At 47.3% G+C, this 25,872-nt stretch overlaps 1 protein-coding gene across 2 annotated transcripts in view; it reads right to left on the bottom strand.

Moving 5' to 3' along the window:
• The window catches only part of LOC124035676 (dysbindin domain-containing protein 1-like), a 53,171-nt gene that overhangs the window by 11,915 nt on the left and 15,384 nt on the right, over window positions 1–25,872 (bottom strand). For both annotated transcript variants that reach the window (XM_046349256.1, XM_046349257.1), the window contains exon 3: window positions 16,538–16,675. In XM_046349256.1, the coding sequence (XP_046205212.1) occupies window positions 16,538–16,675 (138 nt within the window). The remainder of the gene's footprint in view (window positions 1–16,537; window positions 16,676–25,872) is intronic.

Below are 25,872 nucleotides of genomic sequence, written 5' to 3'. Positions count from 1 at the left end.
CAGTGTGCCACTGCTGGAGTGAGTCAGAGATCCCCAGAGTGTCACTGTCTAATCTATGAGTGGGAAATAGAGAAAACCAGGCAATGACAAAGCACTTCAAGATATTTGGCAATAAAGATAAGATGCAAACCAGCATACATCTACTGAATGCAGATAGATCACAGTGGAGGAAGATCAACTTTATCCAATTCAACATAATGTAAAGGGGCGTACATACGGTTACTGTGCATTCGGAAAGTATTCAGACCGCTTGACTTTTTCCACATTTTGTTACATTACTGCCTAATTCTAAAATGGACTCAATAGTTTCCCCCTCACAAATCTACACACAATACCCCATAATGACAAAGCAAAAACAGGTATATCACATTCAAATAAGTATTCAGACCCTTTACTCAGTACTTTGTTGAAGCACCTTTGGCACCGTTTACAGCCCGGGTCTTCTTGGGTATGATGCTACAAGCTTGGCACACCTGTATTTGGGGAGTTTCTCCCACTCTTCTCTACAGATCCTCTCAAGCTCTGTCAGGTTGGATGGGGAGTGTCGCTGCACAGCTATTTTCAGGTCTCTCCAGAGATGTTCAATCGGGTTCAAGTCCGGGTTCTGGCTGGGCCACTAAATGACATTAAGAGACTTGTCCCGAAGCCGCTCCTGCGTTGTCTTGTCTGTGTGCTTAGGGTTGTTATCCTGTTGGAAGGTGAACCATTCTCCCCAGTCTGAGGTCCTGAGTGTTCTGGAGTATGTTTTCATCAAGGATCTCTCTGTACTTTGCTCCGTTCATCTTTCTCTCAATCCTGACTAGTCTCCCAGTCCCTACCACTGAATAACACCTGCCACCACCATGATTCATTGTAGGGATGGTGCCAGGTTTCCTCCACATGTGATGCTTGCAGTTCAATTTTGGTTTCATCAGAGCAGAGAATCTTGTTTCTCATGGTCTGAGAGTCCTTTAGGTGCCTTTTGGCAAACTCCAAGTGGGCTGTCATGTGCCTTTCACTGTGGAGTGGCTTCCATTTGACCATTCTACCTTAAAGGCCCGATTGCAGAGATGGTTGTCCTTTTAGAAGGTTATTCTCTCTCCACAAAGGAACTCAGGAGCTCTGTCAGAATGACCATCGGGTTCTTGGTCACCTCCCTGAAAAAGACCCTTATTTCCCGATTGCTCAGTTTGGCCGGGCGGCCAGCTCTAGGAAGAGTCTTGGTGTCCAAACGTCTTCCATTTAAAAATGATGGAAGCCACTCTGTTCTTGGGGACCTTCAATGCTGCAATTTTTTGGGGTACCCTTCCCCAGATCTGTGCCTCGACACAATCCTGTCTCGGAGCTCTATGGACAATTCCTTCGACCTCGTGTCTTGGTTTTGCTCTGACATGCACTATCAACTGTGCGACCTTATATAGACAGGTGTGTGCCTTTCCAAATCATATCAAATCAGATTTTTATTTACTACAGGTGGACTCCAAGTTGTAGAAACATCTCAAGGATAATCAATGGACTCAGGATGCACCTGAGCTCAATTTCGGAGTCTCATAGGAAAGAGTCTGAATACTTATGTAAATAAGGTATTTCCGTCTTCTTCTTTTTTTTACATACATTTGCAAACATTTCTAAAAACCTGTTTTCACTTTGTCATTATGGGATATTGTGTGTAGATTGATGAAGAAAAAAAATTGTTTATTCCATTTTAGAGTAAGGCTGTGACAAAAAAAATATGGAACAGGTCAAGGGGTCTGAATACTTGCTGAATGCACATTTACATTTACATTTACATTTAAGTCATTTAGCAGACGCTCTTATCCAGAGCGACTTACAAATTGGTGCATTCACCTTATGACATCCAGTGGAACAGCCACTTTACAATAGTGCATCTAAATATTTTAAGGGGGGTGAGAAGGATTACTTTATCCTATCCTAGGTATTCCTTAAAGAGGTGGGGTTTCAGGTGTCTCCGGAAGGTGGTGATTGACTCCGCTGTCCTGGCGTCGTGAGGGAGTTTGTTCCACCATTGGGGAGCCAGAGCAGCGAACAGTTTTGACTGGGCTGAGCGGGAACTGTACTTCCTCAGTGGTAGGGAGGCGAGCAGGCCAGAGGTGGATGAACGCAGTGCCCTTATTTGGGTGTAGGGCCTGATCAGAGCCTGGAGGTACTGAGGTGCCGTTCCCCTCACAGCTCCGTAGGCAAGCACCATGGTCTTGTAGCGGATGCGAGCTTCAACTGGAAGCCAGTGGAGAGAGCGGAGGAGCGGGGTGACGTGAGAGAACTTGGGAAGGTTGAACACTAGACGGGCTGCGGCGTTCTAGATGAGTTGTAGGGGTTTAATGGCATAGGCAGGGAGCCCAGCCAACAGCGAGTTGTAGTAATCCAGATGGGAGATGACAAGTGCCTGGATTAGGACCTGCGCCGCTTCCTGTGTGAGGCAGGGTCGTACTCTGCGGATGTTGTAGAGCATGAACCTACAGGAACGGGCCACCGCCTTGATGTTAGTTGAGAACGACAGGGTGTTGTCCAGGATCACGCCAAGGTTCTTAGCGCTCTGGGAGGAGGATACAATGGAGTTGTCAACCGTGATGGCGAGATCATGGAACGGGCAGTCCTTCCCCGGGAGGAAGAGCAGCTCCGTCTTGCCGAAGTTCAGCTTGAGGTGGTGATCCGTCATCCAACTGATATGTCTGCCAGACATGCAGAGATGCGATTTGCCACCTGGTCATCAGAAGGGGGAAAGGAGAAGATTAATTGTGTGTCGTCTGCATAGCAATGATAGGAGAGACCATGTGAGGTTATGACAGAGCCAAGTGACTTGGTGTATAGCGAGAATAGGAGAGGGCCTAGAACAGAGCCCTGGGGGACACCAGTGGTGAGAGCGCGTGGTGAGGAGACAGATTCTCGCCACGCCACCTGGTAGGAGCAACCTGTCAGGTAGGACGCAATCCAAGCGTGGGCCGCGCCGGAGATGCCCAACTCGGAGAGGGTGGAGAGGAGGATCTGATGGTTCACAGTATCGAAGGCAGCCGATAGGTCTAGAAGGATGAGAGCAGAGGAGAGAGAGTTAGCTTTAGCGGTGCGGAGCGCCTCCGTGATACAGAGAAGAGCAGTCTCAGTTGAATGACTAGTCTTGAAACCTGACTGATTTGGATCAAGAAGGTCATTCTGAGAGAGATAGCGGGAGAGCTGACCAAGGACGGCACGTTCAAGAGTTTTGGAGAGAAAAGAAAGAACGGATACTGGTCTGTAGTTGTTGACATTGGAGGGATCGAGTGTAGGTTTTTTCAGAAGGGGTGCAACTCTCGCTCTCTTGAAGACGGAAGGGACGTAGCCAGCGGTCAGGGATAAGTTGATGAGCGAGGTGAGGTAAGGGAGAAGGTCTCCGGAAATGGTCTGGAGAAGAGAGGAGGGGATAGGGTCGAGCGGGCAGTTTGTTGGGCGGCCGGCCGTCACAAGACGCGAGATTTCATCTGGAAAGAGAGGGGAGAAAGAGGTCAGAGCACAGGGTAGGGCAGTGTGAGCAGAACCAGCGGTGTCGTTTGACTTAGCAAACGAGGATCGGATGTCGTCGACCTTCTTTTCAAAATGGTTGACGAAGTCATCTGCAGAGAGGGAGGAGGGGGGGGGGATTCAGGAGGGAGGAGAAGGTGGCAAAGAGCTTCCTAGGGTTAGAGGCAGATGCTTGGAATTTAGAGTGGTAGAAAGTGGCTTTAGCAGCAGAGACAGAGGAGGAAAATGTAGAGAGGAGGGAGTGAAAGGATGCCAGGTCCGCAGGGAGGCGAGTTTTCCTCCATTTCCGCTCGGCTGCCCGGAGCCCTGTTCTGTGAGCTCGCAATGAGTCGTCAAGAAACAGGGGGCGGGAGGGGAGGACCGAGCCGGCCTGGAAGATAGGGGACATAGAGAGTCAAAGGATGCAGAAAGGGAGGAGAGGAGGGTTGAGGAGGCAGAATCAGGAGATAGGTTGGAGAAGGTTTGAGCAGAGGGAAGAGATGATAGGATGGAAGAGGAGAGAGTAGCGGGGGAGAGAGAGCGAAGGTTGGGACGGCGCGATACCATCCGAGTAGGGGCAGTGTGGGAAGTGTTGGATGAGAGCGAGAGGGAAAAGGATACAAGGTAGTGGTCGGAGACTTGGAGGGGAGTTGCAATGAGGTTAGTGGAAGAACAGCATCTAGTAAAGATGAGGTCGAGCGTATTGCCTGCCTTGTGAGTAGGGGGGGAAGGTGAGAGGGTGAGGTCAAAAGAGGAGAGGAGTGGAAAGAAGGAGGCAGAGAGGAATGAGTCAAAGGTAGACGTGGGGAGGTTAAAGTCGCCCAGAACTGTGAGAGGTGAGCCGTCCTCAGGAAAGGAGCTTATCAAGGCATCAAGCTCATTAATGAACTCTCCGAGGGGACCTGGAGGGCGATAAATGATAAGGATGTTAAGCTTGAAAGGGCTGGTAACTGTGACAGCATGAAATTCAAAGGAGGCGATAGACAGATGGGTAAGGGGAGAAAGAGAGAATGACCACTTGGGAGAGATAAGGATCCCGATGCCACCACCCCGCTGACCAGAAGCTCTCGGTCTTGCACTGTATGGATGTGAAAATAAACACTTTTATCAGGGTCTGTATTACACATTGAGACAATATTAGTGGTTTTCTGATCACATTTACCACCACTCTGCTATCTAGTCCTGACTCCCTTTCACCAGCCATAGGTCTTAATACAACACCTAAAATCTCTGCCCGGTCCCTGACCTCCTCGACAGTATCACCCCACTGAGTGAGATTATGGTCATCACACAACGCTGCTTATTCCTCCTGCTGGGCTTTTTAATTCGTCAGTAAAACTGCTGCACTATATCAGAGGATATAGCTAGATGGCTGGGGATATGGGGACAGTCTGTTGTTCTCCCTGTGAGTTTTATGGCTGTGGTGCTCCGGTAGCAGCAGCTGTGGTGGGCTTATACGAGCCCTGTGGTGAGGTCCTGCCGTCAGGACCAGGATATCTGGCATATTCACTGGAGCTCAGGGAGCCATCAGTCTCTTGTGGAGAAATGGGAAACCTTGCTGCGGTGGAGAGGGAATCACCACCTCTCATGTATTTCTCTTTCATGTTTCTCCCTCTCTCCCTCCCTCTCTCTTTTTAATGCTCCCTCTCCCTCTCTCCTCTCTGCCTCCTGCCTCTCTCTGTCACTAGGGGTCCCCAGCACACTGATCTACCTAGTCAGGTGCCTCCTCCTCCTCAGTGGGATTAATCTAAGAGGAGGTTATGGGGTACAGCACAATGCAGTGATTAAAGCAGCCTGAGGTGTGTGTGTGTGTGTGTGTGTGTGTGTGTGTGTGTGTGTGTGTGTGTGTGTGTGTGTGTGTGTGTGTGTGTGTGTGTGTGTGTGTGTGTGTGTGTGTGTGTGTGTGTGTGTGTGTGTGTGTGTGTGTGTGTGTGTGTGTGTGTGTGTGTGTGTGTGTGTGACAGAGAAACAGAGATAGAGACAGGGTGGGTGGGGTCACTGGGGGATTAAGGCTGTGTAGATACATGCATGCACTTAGGGCAGCGGTTCCCAAGCTAAGTGTTGCCACCCCGTATGGGGTTGCCTGAAATGAAAATAGGGTCGCTGGAGAATTTCCCAAATCCCGGCAAGTATATATATGTATATATTATAACATCGTCTTGAAATGTGGTTAACCTTAAAAATTGAAATGAAAATGATTAAAATATTAAATTCAACTAGAGAGTTCCCTTAGATCATGGAAAAAGGCTGCACTTCACCGATGCACTTGAATCATTCCCATGGTGAGAGACTAGGCCCGCAATGCTATGAAACCACACACTGTTGCAGAGACGTTGAAATTACCAGCCGCTATTGATATGGTGAAAACAATGTGTGGGGAGACAGAGGCACAGAAACTCATATCAATACCTTTGTCAGAAAACACTGTTAAAAAAATAATTTATGCAATCAAGAGGAAACTCGGACTGAACGACTCAAAAACTCCCCAGTTTATCCAAATGAATGTTAGCTGCGAAGGCCAATTGACATGCTGGTAAGTGAAATCGAATAGCTGATTGAGCTGTCATTCACAGATTTACATTTACATTTAAGTCATTTAGCAGACGCTCTTATCCAGAGCGACTTACAAATTGGTGCATTCACCTTATGACATCCAGTGGGACAGTCACTTAACAATAGTGCATCTAAAACTTAGGGGGGGTGGGGTGAGAGGGATTACTTATCCTATCCTAGGTATTCCTTAAAGAGGTGGGGTTTCAGGTGTCTCCGGAAGGTGGTGATTGACTCCGCTGTCCTGGCGTCGTGAGGGAGTTTGTTCCACCATTGGGGGGCCAGGGCAGCGAACAGTTTTGACTGGGCTGAGCGGGAGCTGTACTTCCTCAGTGGTAGGGAGGCGAGCAGGCCAGAGGTGGATGAACGCAGTGCCCTTGTTTGGGTGTAGGGCCTGATCAGAGCCTGGAGGTACTGAGGTGCCGTTCCCCTCACAGCTCCGTAGGCAAGCACCATGGTCTTGTAGCGGATGCGAGCTTCAACTGGAAGCCAGTGGAGAGAACGGAGGAGCGGGGTGACGTGAGAGAACTTGGGAAGGTTGAACACCAGACGGGCTGCGGCGTTCTGGATGAGTTGAAGGGGTTTAATGGCACAGGCAGGGAGCCCAGCCAACAGCGAGTTGCAGTAATCCAGACGGGAGATGACAAGTGCCTGGATTAGGACCTGCGCCGCTTCCTGTGTGAGGCAGGGTCGTACTCTGCGGATGTTGTAGAGCATGAACCTACAGGAACGGGCCACCGCCTTGATGTTGGTTGAGAACGACAGGGTGTTGTCCAGGATCACGCCAAGGTTCTTGGCGCTCTGGGAGGAGGACACAATGGAGTTGTCAACCGTGATGGCGAGATCATGGAACGGGCAGTCCTTCCCCGGGAGGAAGAGCAGCTCCGTCTTGCCGAGGTTCAGCTTGAGGTGGTGATCCGTCATCCACACTGATATGTCTGCCAGACATGCAGAGATGCGATTCGCCACCTGGTCATCAGAAGGGGGAAAGGAGAAGATTAATTGTGTGTCGTCTGCATAGCAATGATAAGAGAGACCATGTGAGGTTATGACAGAGCCAAGTGACTTGGTGTATAGCGAGAATAGGAGAGGGCCAAGAACAGAGCCCTGGGGGACACCAGTGGTGAGAGCGCGTGGTGAGGAGACAGATTCTCGCCACGCCACCTGGTAGGAGCGACCTGTCAGGTAGGACGCAATCCAAGCGTGGGCCGCGCCGGAGATGCCCAACTCGGAGAGGGTGGAGAGGAGGATCTGATGGTTCACAGTATCGAAGGCAGCCGATAGATCTAGAAGGATGAGAGCAGAGGAGAGAGAGTTAGCTTTAGCAGTGCGGAGCGCCTCCGTGATACAGAGGAGAGCAGTCTCAGTTGAATGACTAGTCTTGAAACCTGACTGATTTGGATCAAGAAGGTCATTCAGAGAGAGATAGCGGGAGAGCTGGCCAAGGACGGCACATTCAAGAGTTTTGGAGAGAAAAGAAAGAAGGGATACTGGTCTGTAATTGTTGACATCGGAGGGATCGAGTGTAGGTTTTTTCAGAAGGGGTGCAACTCTCGCTCTCTTGAAGACGGAAGGGACGTAGCCAGCGGTCAGGGATGAGTTGATGAGCGAGGTGAGGTAAGGGAGAAGGTCTCCGGAAATGGTCTGGAGAAGAGAGGAGGGGATAGAGTCAAGCGGGCAGGTTGTTGGGCGGCCGGCCGTCACAAGACGCGAGATTTCATCTGGAGAGAGAGGGAGAAAGAGGTCAGAGCACAGGGTAGGGCAGTGTGAGCAGAACCAGCGGTGTCGTTTGACTTAGCAAACGAGGATCGGATGTCGTCGACCTTCTTTTCAAAATGGTTGACGAAGTCATCTGCAGAGAGGGAGGAGGGGGGAGGGGCGGAGGATTCAGGAGGGAGGAGAAGGTGGCAAAGAGCTTCCTAGGGTTAGAGGCAGATGCTTGGAATTTAGCGTGGTAGAAAGTGGCTTTAGCAGCAGAGACAGAGGAGGAAAATGTAGAGAGGAGGGAGTGAAAGGATGCCAGGTCCGCAGGGAGGCGAGTTTTCCTCCATTTCCGCTCGGCTGCTCGGAGCCCTGTTCTGTGAGCTCGCAATGAGTCATCGAGCCACGGAGCGGGAGGGGAGGACCGAGCCGGCCTGGAGGATAGGGGACATAGAGAGTCAAGGGATGCAGAGAGGGAGGAGAGGAGGGTTGAGGAGGCAGAATCAGGAGATAGGTGGGAGAAGGTTTGAGCGGAGGGAAGAGATGATAGGATGGAAGAGGAGAGAGTAGCGGGGGAGAGAGAGCGAAGGTTGGGACGGCGCGATACCATCCGAGTAGGGGCAGTGTGGGAGGTGTTGGATGAGAGCGAGAGGGAAAAGGATACAAGGCAGTGGTCGGAGACTTGGAGGGGAGTTGCAATGAGGTTAGTGGAAGAACAGCATCTAGTAAAGATGAGGTCGAGCGTATTGCCTGCCTTGTGAGTAGGGGGAAGGTGAGAGGGTGAGGTCAAAAGAGGAGAGGAGTGGAAAGAAGGAGGCAGAGAGGAAAGAGTCAAAGGTAGACGTGGGGAGGTTAAAGTCGCCCAGAACTGTGAGAGGTGAGCCGTCCTCAGGAAAGGAGCTTATCAAGGCATCAAGCTCATTGATGAACTCTCCGAGGGAACCTGGAGGGCGATAAATGATAAGGATGTTAAGCTTGAAAGGGCTAGTAACTGTGACAGCATGGAATTCAAAGGAGGCGATAGACAGATGGGTAAGGGGAGAAAGAGAGAATGACCACTTGGGAGAGATGAGGATCCCGGTGCCACCACCCCGCTGACCAGACGCTCTCGGGGTGTGCGAGAACACGTGGGCGGACGAAGAGAGAGCAGTAGGAGTAGCAGTGTTGTCTGTGGTGATCCATGTTTCCGTCAGTGCCAAGAAGTCGAGGGACTGGAGGGAGGCATAGGCTGAGATGAACTCTGCCTTGTTGACCGCAGATTGGCAGTTCCAGAGGCTACCGGAGACCTGGAACTCCACGTGGGTCGTGCACGCTGGGACCACCAGAGTAGGGTGGCCGCGGCCACGCGGTGAGGAGCATTTGTATGGTCTGTGCAGAGAGGAGAGAACAGGGATAAACAGACACATAGTTGACAGGCTACAGAAGAGGCTACGCTAATGCAAAGGAGATTGGAATGACAAGTGGACTACACGTCTCGAATGTTCAGAAAGTTAAGCTACGTAGCAAGAATCATATTGACTAAAATGATACAGTACTGCTGAAGTAGGCCAGCTGGCAGTGGGTGCGTTGTTGACACTACACTAATCAAGTCGTTCCGTTGAGTGTAATAGTTTCTGCAGTGTTGCTATTCGGGGGCTAGCAGGCTAGCTAGCAGTGTTGTTTACGTTACGTTGCGTTAAAAGAACGACAATAGATGGCTAGCGAACCTAGAAAATCGCTCTAGACTACACACTACGGAGCAGTTTTGGTTCCTGACTCTAAGGGAATACTCTGCCGTCTCCCTCTGACATTAATGCCGCATTCAACACAACTAGGAACTCAGCAATTTCTGACTTCCGACTTCAGTGCATTCAAGAGAACTGGGAACTCTGAAAAAAATGAGCTCCGACTGAAAAAAATAGTTTTGAACGGTCATCCAACTCAGAATTCCAACTCTGGAACTCGGGCCTCTTAGAGCTCCGACTTTCTGACCTGAAGATCACTGACATCATTATTTGACTGAGTTCCCAGTTGTCTTAAAAGCACCATTAAACTCATGGTGCCCTTTGCCAGCTTATATCTGTATGAAGCTGCATTCAGTGCTCTCGTCTGCATTAAAAGCAAATATCGGTCCAGGTTGGATGTGACAGCAGATATGAGGTGCACACTATCGAACGTGTCCCCGGACTTTGAGAAGCTCCGACGCCACCTGCATCAAGTACAACCATGTCATTAGTGGTGGTGAGATAAGATACATTATGTCAGACTAATTTGCAGTTGACTGTCATAGCCCCACATGAAAAGTATGTGATGGTGAGTTGAGAAGACAATCAAAAATACTGTTAGAATGTTTTCAATTGACTGCGATAGCCCCCCCCCCCTGTTAATTACATACTCTTTTTTTCAAATGGTTGGGGTCACGAAAATCTTTCAGTATCAAAATGTGGTTGTGGGCCAAAAAGGTTTGGAACCCCTACGGGAGGTCAGACAAGGGAGCAACGCAATGCCTTTTTATGGGGAGTAATGTGATAAATTGGCACGGTTCAACCCTGGGGGTAAGGAGAAGGAGGGTGGGTGATGTCTAAGCAAGATTGCTGTATTTCTCAAAGTGCACCTTTGTAAGGTTATTTTAATATCCTGCACATAGAGCTGAACATAGCTCTCTGTGGTTCCCCATGCTGAGAACGTATATGAGTGTAGAACAGGTGTATTGTAAAGCAAACATCTTAGTACCGTTCCCAAGTCACGCATATCTCTTCTTAATAGAGATGAGGTGAGAGTGTGAGCGTAAAGCAGCTGAATGGAGTGATGATGTGGAGCTCTATGAGGATTGTTCTCCCTCTCAGCAGGAAACATGGGGCTATGGATCATAAGTAATACATGGGATGGATTTCCTGTTTCCTTTGGTTGTGAGGAGGGCGGTTTCCTGAACCCGGACCCTGATCACAGGTTAATCAGACCCCTCTCCAACTGATGCTAATTAGCACTATGCTACAGTAGTCTATTGTGCTGTATCAGACAACCAGCCTGGGATCTGGTACCAATAACTATCAACATTGACATGGACACAAACTGAAATGAGAATCTCCCAGAGACGCATAACAGGAATATACTGTATCTTGGTCATTATCACAAAAATATAGAGAACTGCTTGAATTGCAGTAAGAATCAGAGGAAGGTTCTATCCAATGTGCTGCTGAAGTTGTATTGGGTTCTATTGGGTTCTCCCATGTGTCCCTTTCCCTGCAGCCAAAGAGAACACAATTGTAAGCTTTTTATTAGAGTGCTCATTGCTCTACAGACCCTCTGCACACACACACACACACACACACACACACACACACACACACACACACACACACACACACACACACACACACACACACACACACACACACACACACACACACACACACACACACACACACACACACACACACACACACACACACACACACACACACACACATTTGTGATCAGCTAAACCATTTAGATTTTGATGTAATGGGGTCGTATGCTACAGAATGGGGTGATATGTAAATTAGTATGTCTAGTGGACAGAGTTTTTAGAGGGAGAACAGAGTAAACAGAGATAGTGTTTCTGTTTTGTCTCCTGCAGAGAGCAAAACATACACTCTAACATCCAACTGTGTTCAACCAAAGTAGGAGGAAATTCAATTTGGGTAATGGTTCTCTCAAGGCGAACAAAGACCATGTTTAAGCCAGTCCATCACACTAGGGTCGTCTTGGTTGGAGAACAAGAGGGTTGTCAAATCCACCGAATCAACCATTCAATGGTTAATGAATTGGGTGGCTGGTAGCCTAGTGGTTAGAGCGTTGGTCAAGTAACCGAAAGGTTGCTGGATCACTACCCAAGGTAAAAATCTGACGTTCTGCCCCTGAACAAGGAAGTTAACCCGCTAGGCTAGGCTGCTATTGTAAATAAGAATTTGTTATAAGAATTCGAATTTGTTCTTAATGGACTTGCCTAGTTAAATAAAGGTTTAAAAAGAATGATTAATCAAGAATGATTTAATCACATTTTATTTGTCACATACACATGGTTAGCAGATGTTAATGCGAGTGTATCGAAATTCTTGTGTTTCTAGTTCCGACCATGCAGTAATATCTAACAAGTAATCTAACCTAACAATTTCACAACAACTACCTTGTACACACAAGTGTAAAGAAGGAATAAGAATATGTACATAAAAATATATGAATGAGCGATGACCGAACAGCATAGGCAAGATGCAGGAGATGGTACAGAGTACAATATATACATATGAGATGAGTAATGTAGGGTATGTAAACATTATATAAAGTGATATTGTTTAAAGTGGTTAGTGATACATTTATTACATACATTTTTTCATTATTAAAGTGGCTAGAGATGAGTCAGTATGTTGGCAGCAGCCACTCAATGTTAGTGGTGGCTGTATAACAGTCTGATGGCCTTGAGATAGATGCTGTTTTTCAGTCTCTCGGTCCCCGCTTTGATGCACCTGTACTGACCTCGCCTTCTGGATGATAGCGGGGTGAACAGGCAGTGGCTCGGGTGGTTGTTGTCCTTGATGATCTTTTTTGCCTTCCTGTGACATCGGGTGGTGTAGGTGTCCTGGAGGGCAGGTAGTTTCCCCCCGGTGATGCGTTGTGCAGACCTCACTACCCTCTGGAGAGCCTTACGGTTGTGAGCGGAGCAGTTGCGATTCCAAGCGGTGATACAGCCCGACAGGATGCTCTCGATTGTGCATCTGTAAGGTTGAAGAGGCGCTGCTGTGCCTTCTTCACCACGCTGTCTGTGTGGGTGGACCATTTCAGTTTGTCCGTGATGTGTACGCCGAGGAACTTAAAACTTTCCACCTTCTCCACTACTGTCCCATCGATGTGGATAAGGGGCTGCTCCCTCTGCTGTTTCCTGAAGTCCATGATCATCTCCTTTGTTTTGTTGACATTGAGTGAGAGGTTATTTTCCTGACACCACACTCCGAGGACCCTCACCTCCTCCCTGTAGGCTGTCTCGTCGTTGTTGGTAATCAAGCCTACCACTATAGTGTCTTCTGCAAACTTGATGATTGAGTTGGAAGCGTGCATGGCCATGCAGTCATGGTTGTCAGGGAGTACAGGAGAGGGCTGAGAAAGCCGCCTTGTAGGACCCCAGTGTTGAGGATCAGCGGGGTGGAGATGTTGTTACCTACCCTCACCACCTGGGGGTGACCCTTCAGGCAGTCCAGGACCCAGTTGCACAGGGGTCGAAACCCAGGGTCTCGAGCTTAATGATGAGTTTGGAGGGTACTATGGTGTTAAATGCTGAGCTGTAGTCGATGAACAGCATTCTTACATAGGTATTCCTCTTGCCCAGATGGGATAGGGCAGTGTGTAGTGAGATTGTGTCTGTGGACCTATTAGGGCGGTAAGCAAATTGGAGTGGGTCTAGGGTGTCAGGTAAGGTGGAGGTGATATGGTCCTAGTCTCTCAAAGCACTTCATGATGATGGAAGTGAGTGCTACGGGGTGATAGTCATTTAGCTCAGTTACCTAGCTTTCTTGGGAACAGGAACAATGGTGGCCCTCTTGAAGCATGTGGGAACAGCAGACTGGGATAAGGATTGATTGACTATGTCCGTAAACACAACAGCCAGCTGGTCTGCGCATGCACTGAGGACGTGGCTGGGGATGCCGTCTGGGCCTGCAGCCTTGTGAGGGTTAACACGTTTAAATGTCTTACTCACGTTGGCTGCAGTGAAGGAGAGTCAGCAGGTTTTGGTAGTGGGCCGTGTCAGTGGCACTGTATTGTCCTCAAAGCGAGCAAGAAGTTGTTTAGTTTGTCTGGGAGCAAGACATCGTGGTCCGCGACAGGGCTGGTTTTCCTTTTGTAGTCTGTGATTGACTGTAGACCCTGCTACATACCTCTCGTGTCTGTGCTATAGAATTGTGACTCTACTTTGTCTCTATACTGACGCTTAGCTTGTTTGATTGCCTTGCAGAGGGAATAGCTACATTGTTTGTATTCGGTCATGTTTCCAGTCACCTTGCCCTGATTAAAGCTGCCATCAATCCACGGTTTCTGGTTGAGGAATGTTTTAATAGATGCTCTGGGTACAACATCATCGATGCACTTGCTAATAAACTCACTCACCAAATCAGCGTATTCATCAATGTTATTGTCCGACGCTATGTTGAACATATTCCAGTCCACGTGATCGAAGAAATCTTGAAGCGTGGAATCCGATTGGTCGGACCAGCGTTTAACAGACCTGAGCACGGGCACTACCTGTTTTAGTTTCTGTCTATAGGCTGGGAGCAACAAAATGCAGTCGTGGTCAGATTTTCCCAAAAGGAGGACGGGGGAGGGCTTTATACGCGTTGCGGAAGTTAGAATAACAATGATCCAGGGTTTTGCCAGCCCGGGTCGCGCATTCGATATGCTGATAAAATTTAGGGAGCCTTGTTTTCAGATTATCCTTGTTAAAATCCCCAGCTACAATAAATGCTCCCTCGGGATATGTGGTTTCCAGTTTACATAAAGTCAAATTAAGTTATTTCAGGGCCATCGATGTGTCTGCTTGGAGGGGGGGGGTATACATGACTGTGATTATGATCGAAGAGAATTCTCTTGGAAGATAATGCGGTCAGCATTTGATTGTAAGGAATTTTAGGTCAGGTGAACAAAAGGACTTGAGTTCCTGTATGTTGTTATGATCACACCACGTCTCGTTAATCATAAGGCATACACCCCCACCCGTCTTCTTACCAGAGAGATGTTTGTTTCTGTCGGCGCGATGCGTGAAGAAACCAGGTTGGAGTACCGACTCTGATGACGTATCCTGAGTGAGCCATGTTTCAGTGAAACAAAGAATGTTACAATCTCTGATATCTCTCTGGAAGGCAACCCTTGCTCGGATTTCGTAATACCTTGTATTTTAGTACTATATCTTGTATTTTAGTACTATATCTCTTGACACAATGATGAAAATAATCATGGCCTCTAAACCTTCTTCCTGTGCTTGGCCCTCCTATGTTGAACATAATACACAGCTCTCTATCCACCGGATGTGTACCAAACTCACTAAAAGTGGCAGTAATAAAGCCTCTCTTGAAAAAGCAAAAACCTTGACCCAGAAAATATAAAAAACTATCGGCCTATATCGAATCTTCCATTCCTTTCAATTTTTTTTAGAGAAGGCTGTTGCGCAGCAACTCACTGCCTTCCTGAAGACAAACAATGTATACGAAATGCTTCAGTCTGGTTTTAGACCCCATCATAGCACTGAGACGGCTCTTGTGAAGGTGGTAAATTACATTTTAATGGCATCCGAGGCTCTGCATCTGTCCTCGTGATCCTAGACCTTAGTGCTGCTTTTGATACCATCGATCACCACATTCTTTTGGAGAGATTGGAAACCCAAATTGGTCTACACGGACATGTTCTGGCCTGGTTTAGATCTTATCTGTCGGAAAGATATCAGTTTGTCTCTGTGAATAGTTTGTCCTCTGACAAATCAACTGTAAATGTTGGTGTTCCTCAAGGTTCCGTTTTAGGACCACTATTGTTTTCACTATATATTTTACCTTTTGGGGATGTTATTCGAAAACATAATGTTAACTTTCACTGCTATGCGGATGACATACAGCTGTACATTTCAATGAAACATGGTGAAGCCCCAAAATTGCCCTCGCTAGAAGCATGTGTTTCAGACATAAGGAAGTGGATGGCTGCAAACTTTCTACTATTAAACTCGGACAAAACAGAGATGCTTGTTCTAGGTCCCAAGAAACAAAGAGATCTTCTGTTGAATCTGACAATTAATCTTAATGGTTGTACAGTCGTCTCAAATAAAACTGTGAAGGACCTCTGCGTTACTCTGGACCCTGATCTCTCTTTTGAAGAACATATCAAGACCATTTCGAAGACAGCTTTTTTCCATCTACGTAACATTGCAAAAATCAGAAACCTTCTGTCCAAAAATGATGCAGAAAAATTAATCCATGCTTTTGTCACTTCTAGGTTAGACTACTGCAATGGTCTACTTTCCGGCTACCCGGATAATGCACAAAATAAACTTCAGTTAGTGCTAAATACAGCTGTTAGAATCCTGACTAGAAACCAAAATATTTGATCATATTACTCCAGTGCTTGCCTCTCTACACTGGATTCCTGTCAAAGCAAGGGCCAGTTTCAACTGTTCTGCCTTACTATTATTCGACCATGCTGGTCATTTATGAACATTTGAACATCTTGGCCATGTTCTGTTATAATCTCCACCCGTCACAGCCAGAAGAGGACTGGCCACCCCATATAGCCTGGTTCCTCTCTAGGTTTCTTCCTAGGTTTTGGCCTTTCTAGGGAGTTTTTCCTTGCCACCGTGCTTCTACACCTCCATTGCTTGCTGTTTGGGGTTTTAGGCTGGGTTTCTGTACAGCACTTTGAGATATCAGCTGATGTACGAAGGGCTATATAAATAAATTCGATTTGATTTGTTGTCAGAGACTGGACATTGGTGAGTAGTATGCTCGGGAGCGGTGCACGATGTGCCCGTCTACGGAGCCTGACAAGAAAATCGCTACGTCTGCCCCTTCTGCGGCTCCGTTGTTTTGGGTCGCCGGCTGTGATCCGATCTATTGTCCTGGGTGGTGGACCAAACAGAGGATCCGCTTCGGGAAAGTCGCATTCCTGGTCGTAATGTTGGTGAGTTGACGTTGCTCTTATATCCAATAGTTCCTCGCGAAACAATGTAAGAAATAACACATTAAAAAAACAAAATACTGCATAGTTTCCTGGGTACGCGAAGCGAGGCGGCCATCTAAGTATCTTGAGTATCTGAAAATGGTCTAACCTGCTGGGGACTCGTTGTGGTTCTCCTCATCAGAGTCAGCGAACACCTCAGCCAGCTCCTGGTCAGACATGTCAGTTAGCTCTGTTAGGTCCATGAGGTCAAAGTGCACCTCCAGGGAGGACACACTGCTCAGAGGCTCTGCAGGGTCAGAGAGAGAGGAAATTAGTAAGGTCATAGTTATGGACTGATATGGAGCAGCTGGTGGGTTTTATGATAAACTCAATAATAACCCAGTAGATGTGTAGTATCTCACTACAACTCAATGCTGTCTACACAACTCACCCAGAACACCCCCTCCCCCACACACATAACCCTCCACACCCTCCTGACCCTCCCTCTCATTCTCAGTACCCCTGGTATGGAAGGTATCTCTCATGTTGTTTTTATGCTCTGTGCCATACAGTAATATGGCACATATTACAGAGATACAGCTTGGCTTTGTGTGCTGAACTGTCCTTTGGAAGAGATATGTGTCTCTGTGTCAGAATGATGCCATTCTTAACAGCCAATGTTTGACTGGAGCATCAGGACAAGGGCCAGAAAAGCCAGAAATAGAGGGTATTAAAACAACATGGTTAGACTGGTCCTTCTCCTCGCCCTCTGTCCTGAGTGTATGGCACCTGTTCTTGATTCCAAAAGTCCCCGATACCTCAGACCCTGCTCCAATGTCTATTGATACCCCAGACCCTGCTCCAATGTCTATTGATACCCCAGACCCTGCTCCAATGTCTATTGATACCCCAGACCCTGCTCCAATGTCTATTGATACCCCAGACCCTGCTCCAATGTCTATTGATACCCCAGACCCTGATCCAATGTCTATTGATACCCCAGACCCTGCTCCAATGTCTATTGATACCCCAGACCCTGCTCCAATGTTTATTGATACCCCAGACCCTGCTCCAATGTCTATTGATACCCTAGACCCTGCTCCAATGTCTATTGATACCCCAGACCCTGCTCCAATGTCTATTGATACCCCAGACCCTGCTCCAATGTCTATTGACCCCAGACCCCAGACCCTGCTCCAATGTCTATTGATACCCCAGACCCTGCTCCAATGTCTATTGATACCCCAGACCCTGCTCCAATGTCTATTGATACCCCAGACCCTGCTCCAATGTCTATTGATACCCCAGACCCTGCTCCAATGTCTATTGATACCCCAGACCCTGCTCCAATGTCTATTGATACCCCAGACCCTGCTCCAATGTCTATTGATACCCCAGACCCTGCTCCAATGTCTATTGATACCCCAGACCCTGCTCCAATGTCTATTGATACCCCAGACCCTGCTCCAATGTCTATTGATACCCCAGACCCTGCTCCAATGTCTATTGATACCCCAGACCCTGCTCCAATGTCTATTGATACCCCAGACCCTGCTCCAATGTCTATTGATACCCCAGACCCTGCTCCAATGTCTATTGATACCCCAGACCCTGCTCCAATGTCTATTGATACCCCAGACCCTGCTCCAATGTCTATTGATACCCTAGACCCTGCTCCAATGTCTATTGATACCCCAGACCCTGCTCCAATGTCTATTGATACCCTAGACCCTGCTCCAATGTCTATTGATACCCCAGACCCTGCTCCAATGTCTATTGATACCCTAGACCTTGCTCCAATGTCTATTGATACCCCAGACCCTGCTCCAATGTCTATTGATACCCTAGACCCTGCTCCAATGTCTATTGATACCCCAGACCCTGCTCCAATGTCTATTGATACCCCAGACCCTGCTCCAATGTCTATTGATACCCTAGACCCTGCTCCAATGTCTATTGATACCCTAGACCCTGCTCCAATGTCTATTGATACACCAGAGTGGCACGACTGTGCCGTTAACATGTACTGATTTTATTCACGTTAAGATAAGAGCATGACAGTCCCAACATTCCACACTGGCAGCATTCATGCAGTATGGCAGTTAAATGTATATTTGCGTCACTCATGCTTTGCTAAGCATCTATGGAGTGTTACAGTCCCATGCTTGTCTGACACAATGCTTTGGGCTGGGTGGTGCTGGCATTCTTTAGTGATCGTGGGTGAGGCATAACGGCTGACCGTGTGCTCTATGTGGTGTTAATAGTAAGGGACTATATGTACTTAATGTATGTGTGTGTGTTTATGTATGTGCTGTGCAGGCGTATCTCTGTGAACACTTTTCCAGTATTTTGGGCTTGTGAATGGATGTATATAGCTGTGTGTCTGAGTGTAGAGAGAGAGCGGTGGTGGGTGGTTTTTAAGGATACCGTTTCCCAGCTAATTTCTCTCTACCAGCCAGGCAGTATACTGCCACAGGGTGGATCACAGCCCTCTCCTCAACACTCCTTTGTTCCGCAGCTGCACAGCCCCATTCTCTCACTGTTCTCTCACTCTCCTGATAAATATAGCGCAGACATTGATTTAAGAAGATAAAAACCTTTAACCATATTATTATAAGTCAGAGAGAGTTGATAATCATGCTAAATCATAATCCTGGTGGTGGCTCTACTGTATTTCACACATTGTGAGGAGACATGGGCAGAGTTACACTGACGATTTGAGACAGAGAATTTCATTGGGTGCCAGAAGTTCCGAGACAATTGAATTCTAAAATAAAGCTAAAATAAATCATTCTCTGCTCCAACTCCTTTCCGCCTTGAATTTGGAAGTTCTTCCTGGTAAGCCCTTCTGTGGATTATAGTATTATTGTCACTGAATGATGGTTTGCCAACTCTGTATTAGAGGTCGACCGATTAATCGGAATGACCGATTAATTAGGGCCAATTTCAAGTTTTCATAATCGGGAATCGGTAAATTTGGGCGCCAATTTAATTTATTTTTATTTTTATATATACCTTTATTTAACTAGGCAAGTCAGTTAAGAACACATTCTTATTTTCAACGACGGCCTAGGAACGGTGGGTTAACTGCCTCGTTCAGGGGCAGAACGACAGATTTTCAACGTGTCAGCTCGGGGGATCCAATCTTGCAACCTTACAGTTAACTAGCCCAACGCAATAACAACCTGCCTCTCTCTCGTTGCACTCCACAAGGTGACTGCCTGTTACGCGAATGCATTAAGCCAAGGTAAGTTGCTAGCTAGCATTAAACTTATCTTCTAAAAAACAATCAATCAATCATAATCACTAGTTAACTACACATGGTTGATGATATTACTAGATATTATCTAGCGTGTCCTGCGTTGCATTTAATCTGGCTGAGTATACAAGCATACAAGTATCTAAGTATCTGACTGAGCGGTGGTAGGCAGAAGCAGGCGCATAAACATTAATTCAAACAGCACTTTCGTGCGTTTTGCCAGCAGCTCTTCGTTGTGCGTCAAGCATTGCGCTATTTATGACTTCAAGCCTATCAACTCCCGAGATGAGGCTGGTGTGTGTGAAATGGCTAGCTAGTTCGCGTGCGCTAATAGCGTTTCAAACATCACTCGCTCTGAGCATTCTAGTAGTTGTTCCCCTTGCTCTGCATGGGTAATGCTGCTTCGATGGTGGCTGTTGTCGTTGTGTTGCTGGTTCGAGCCCAGGGAGGAGCGATGAGAGGGACGGAAGCTATACTGTTACACTGGCAATACTAAAGTGCCTATAAGAACATCTCATTGTCAAAGGTTAATGAAATACAAAAATTGCTATAGAGGCAAATAGTCCTATAATTCCTGTAATAACTACAACCTAAAACTTCTTACCTGGGAATATTGAAGACTCATGTTAAAAGGAACCACCAGCTTTCATATGTTCTCATGTTCTGAGCAAGGAACTGAATCGTTAGCTTTCTTACATAGCACATATTGCACTTTTACTTTCTTCTCCAACACTTTGTTTTTGCATTATTTAAACCAAATTGAACATGTTTCATTATTTACTTGAGGCTAAATATATTTTATTGATGTATTAAGTTAAATAAGTGTTCATTCAGTATTGTTGTAATTGTCATTATTACAGATTTAAAAAATCGGCAGATTAATCGGTAGCGGCTTTATTGGCCCTCCAATAATCGGTATCGGTATCGCCGTTGAAAAAACATAATCGGTCGACCTCTACTCTGTATACCTTTGGCTCTTACAGTGAGTGGTGACCTTGCTTTGCCTGGGATACCTTGCTACTCACAATAACACACAATACAGTACTTGCTGAAAAGTACAATATAAAATCCACACACAATCTCTATTGTCTTGTTCCTCTGTACCAGACCTGTCCACAGACAGTATAAATACTGATTAAATCTGCCTGTGTGTTCCAGACACTAGCTCCCATGAGAGGAGATGTGAGGGGACAAGTGGAACGAGAGAGGAGAGGAGAAGGAGTGGGACACAGTAAAGTTGAGAGGAACGCCAGTGAGGAGAGAGTTGAGAGGAGAGGAAGGTAAAGACATTCCGCTGTTGTTTGAAGTCTTCTAATGAGACAACTGCAGCCGTAGAGGATCAGAGACAGAGAAGCAGACACTCCTGTCTCACCTTCGCTTAATGAGCCACTCATTTAACCACGTGGGAGGCTCAGGCTGCCCCTTTGCACTACTCCTCCCTCACTGGATGGGAGGAAGTTGCCACTAGAAACTGATCTGTGAAGGCCAGGATTTGGGGAGGTTAAGCTGATCCTCGATCTTTGGTTAAGGGCAACTTCTACCTCCCTAGGGCATTGGGCTAGCCTGCTGTACAGATCTCTGTACAAATGGGGAGACTGTGGGTCAGTCAGTGTGTATCTGAGGTGTTAACTGAACTCCACAGCATCAGCTGAACCATATGCAGTGATAAAGGCCTGATTAGCATTATGGGATGTCAAGAGCTCTGTCTCCATGGTGTGCTTGTTGTTTCCTCCCTTAGAGCAAATCTCTACAGGCCTGCTTGGTTCACTTAGCTAATCTAAATTTGAATGATTCACCGGCTGTTTGTTCCACCTGGTTTCCTGAAGGATGTAGACTGTGGTGTGAGGGGATGACAGAGGCTCGCCTCGTAGGAGGCTGTTGCTGATGTCGTGTCTTTGGCTATGCCGGATTAAGTGATATGACATGCTATTCTATAAGATAATTTATCTGTAATTAATATTACCTGATTGAGCTAATCATGTAAATGTAATTAACTAGAGAGTCGGGCACCACAAAATAATATTTATAGAGCTGTTATCTTCCGAATAAACTCTTAAAGATCTAGTAATATTTTACATCAATAGCAGTCAATATTAATTGTCATCTTAATTCAGTCTCATCTGAAAGTTGTAAATTCTTGGTTATCTGCACGAAACCTGGCTCACAAGTTGAATCAGCAATACAAAATTGGGTTTAATTATTTATTTACTAAATACCTAACTAATCACACAGAATTACACATACACATAATTAAATCATAACTTGATTACAAATTACGTCATAAAGGAAAACGTCCCTAGCGGGCGGAACAGATATGACAGCTTGTTACACAAAAGAAAAGGGGCTGGGTTTGAGTGAAAGGGCGGGAAGACTGAGGAACAAAGGGAAGAAGCTGTGCTATCGTAAATACAGTATCTTATGCATTCTCAATTACCGCCCTTTTGGAAAAGGAAAATGCAATAAATATTTACTATGAGCTGCGCTTCGGTAGGTTGGTGGTAGATGGAAAGCCATGTTGCCCAACCGAGTCCTTTGAAGAATGTCTCTGGTTGTCAATTGGATACGTTGTAGTAATGTCGTTGGGTGATAGACGGGATACTCTGTCTGTTCCTTCCTAACCCTCATTTGCATCTGCTGTTGCTACCACAATGGCTAGGAGGTATCACTTCTGTAGTGAATAAAAGTTCAAAGTTCATACCATTCACAACCAAAGCTCATGCTGATGTTGGCCTCGTTCTGTAGTTATTATCTGAACCTTTCTGACATAGGACCTTCATCCTCACGTCCTCGGAATAGGAGCTTACATTGTCGTCAAGGCTTTATATAGGAAGGGAGAGGAGGGCGTGTTTGAAACATTTTATTGCCCATGTCCCTTCACAGAGGCGGGCCACTGATTGAGCAGTGCCCTAGCTTATGAAAACCCAAATCTCACATTTTAGAAGCTAAAATCACATTTCATCCCATCACGAATAATTTCATATTCAAACATTTAAATTGAACAACAATTCCATGTGAATCCGATAACTCGGATGTGTAGACTTTCCACTGTAAAGTTTATGTCATCTTATCATTGATGAGAATGTCTCAGATGACAACCGAACTGACGTCATATTCATTAAGTACCACTGCATGTATTCCGTTGGTCGGATTACCAGAATATAGTTAATTTCCCCCCACCTTCTGATGTTCCCAGAATCTCTATGTTAACCAAGGGTTTTGCAAATGTAACATCAGTAGGGTAGAGAGAGGAAAAAGGGGGGAAGAGGTATTTATGACTGTCATAAACCTACCCCCCAGGCCAACATCATGACACTGATTACTGCTGAGGTGTGGTGGTTACTCAGGTGCTTACATCCAGGTGAGTGCTACACTTTTTGGTGGTGGATCTGTTCCAGCTTACCTGCAGAGGAGGAGTAGCTGTAAACTTCAGAGACAGATGCTGCCTGATGAAGCGCTCCCTGAATTATTGTTGATATTCTTTTTAAACAAGATTGTTTGAAAAGCTCTATATAAAATAAATATATTATTATTAATCAACCCTATCCATTTACCATTCTTCAGATGCACTGCACCAAAAAAAGCCCATCTCTGTAAACAATCTTTAGTATTTAGATGGTTGTAACGTGCATTAATGTAGCAATATTTACCAGCGTGGATGACATTGGCTTATAAGGTCAATTAGATATAATGGTGTGAAATGGTTTGACTAGCCTAACGCAAACACAGTACACAGGGAATTGAATTGGACACGACCGTAATGCAGTTTGTTTTACAATCGCTAGGACTGTTTTCTCAATACTTAAGTCACTTTTTCAAAACTCTTCACACGGTTCTTCAAACCAAATTTTAGGTTGGCACAACTGATTCTTCCATAACACTAGCAAAGGTTGTCACCCCCCTGGTCACCTCGACGAGTCTCCCCCTGGTGGCTGACCTGCTGTATGCCACCTTAGCTCCCTTAGATCTGTCGGGGAGGGGACGGTCATCAGTGCAACGTCTGTCTCCCTTCTCGATAGGGCATCCGCGTTTCAATGCTTTGCCCCTGACCTGTGCACAACAGAAAAAGAGAAGCATTGAAGGGACAAGAACCACCTGGTGACCCGATCGTTTGTGTCCTTTCCCCTGGCCATCCAGACCAGGGGAGCATGGTCCGTGACCAGGGGGAAGTGGGTACCTAGCAGGTAATACTTGAGAGTGTCTAGCGCCCAGTTCACCGCTAGACACTCTTTCACCACAATAGAGTATTTCTTTTCCCTAGGCATCAGCTTTCGGCTGATGTACAGGATGGGATGCTCCTCCCCATTGTGTATCTGGGACAGAGTTGCCCCTAGTTCCGTATCACATGCTTCTGTCTGGAACACCATCGGCACCTGGAAATCGGGCGTTACGAGAATCGGATGGGAGAACAGCGCTTCTTTCAGACTGTTTAACGCAGCTTCTGTCTCCTCTGTCCATTTCACTGTTTTCGAGAGGCGGGCCTTGGTTAGATCGGTGAGGGGGGAAGCTATAGCTGCAAAGTTGGGGATAAACCGGCTATAGTATCCTGCAAGTACCAGGAAGGACTTGACCTGTGTCTTGGTGCGTGGAACGGGCCAGTCACGCACTGCGTGAACCTTCCTCTCCTGGAGCTTGACGTTCCCCCGTCCGATCAAATACCCCAGGTACTCCACTTCCTCGAACCCTAGCATGCATTTCTTGGGGTTTGCAGTCAACTCGGCTTGTCTGAGTGCGTCCCAACCTTGGCTGTGGATGATTATATCATCCAGATATGCCGCTGCGTACTGCTGGTGGGGTCGAAGCACTCTGTTCATCAGCCGTTGGAAGTTGGGCGGGGCTCCGTGGAGACCGAACGGGAGCACCCGGTACTGATACAACCCGTCTGGTGTCGAAAACACTGTCTTCTCCCGGGAGGAGGCTGCCAACGGTACCTGCCAATAACCTTTGGTCAGGTCAAGGGTGCTGATGTACCGGGCCTTTCCCAATCGGTCGATGAGCTCGTCCACCCTCGGCATGGGATATGCGTCGAACAAGCTGATGTCGTTCACCCCCAGAAATCGTTACAGAAGCAGAGGCTACCGTCCGGTTTGGGCACCAACACGATGGGGCTGCACCATGCACTGTGGGACTCTTCCACGAACCCTATCCTCAGCATAGCCTCCACTTCCTGTTTCATGCCCTCCCTTCCGGCCTCCGGAATCCGACATGGCCTCTTTCGTACTGTTTCCCCGGGCTGAGTACGGATGTGGTGTTCAATGAGGGTCGTGCGGCCCGGCTTCTCAGAGAAAACCACAGTGTTCCGATCGACGAGCTCCCTGAGCTCTTGCTTCTGTGCCGGGTCGATGTTCCCTCACAACTGGCCATATGGCTGTCATCCGCTCCCGCATCGTCTCCACGTGCTCTACCACGCTGCGTAAGGGGGGTCGGTTGGGCTTTCCACACCTCATTGGCGAGGTCCAGTAGGCCGCTTGGCCTCCTCCCATAGAGGAGTTTGAACGGGGAAAACCCAGTTAAGGATTGGGGTACTTCTCAGATTGAGAACATTAGGTGGGGTAGTAGCTGGTCCAAGTTCTTCCCATCTTGCTCGATGATCTTCCGCAGCATCTGTTTGAGCGTTTTATTAAAGCGCTCGACGAGCACATCCGTCTGCGGGTGAAAAACGTAGATCCGGATCTGCTTGATCTGCAGGAGGGCACACAACTCTTTCATGAGGCGGGACATAAACTCCGTACCTTGGTCTGTCAGGATCTCGTTCGGGATGCCCACCCGGCTAAAGAGGAGGAACAGCTCCCGGGCGATTCCCTTGTACACCACCGCCCGTAGGGGAATGGCCTCGGGATACCTGGTGGCATAGTCCAATATTACCAAGATGTACCTGTGTCCTCATGCAGTCTTTACCAGGGGTCCCACTATGTCCATGGCGATGCGTTCAAAGGGCACCCCGATTATTGGCAGGGGGACCAGAAGGTTTTGGAAGTGTGCTTTCGGGGCAGTGAGTTGACACTCCGGGCAGCTGCGACAGTAGTCTTCCACATCCCGGGCCAGTGGAACCGGGTGGCAATCCGATCCCGGGTCTTCTCCATTCTCAGGTGTGCCCCAACAGGTGGGTGTGGGCCAGCTGAAGAACGGTTCCTACGTACCATCGGGGCAACACTACCTCTCGAAGTTCCCCCTGTTGGCGCGACACCTGATACAAAAGGTTATTCTTAATTTTGAAATGGGGGTATTGCCAGTCACTTACCCCTGGA

Source organism: Oncorhynchus gorbuscha, linkage group LG05 (genome assembly GCF_021184085.1).
Source record: "Oncorhynchus gorbuscha isolate QuinsamMale2020 ecotype Even-year linkage group LG05, OgorEven_v1.0, whole genome shotgun sequence".
Taxonomy (NCBI): domain Eukaryota; kingdom Metazoa; phylum Chordata; class Actinopteri; order Salmoniformes; family Salmonidae; genus Oncorhynchus; species Oncorhynchus gorbuscha.
This window is presented reverse-complemented; position numbering and strand designations above follow the sequence as displayed.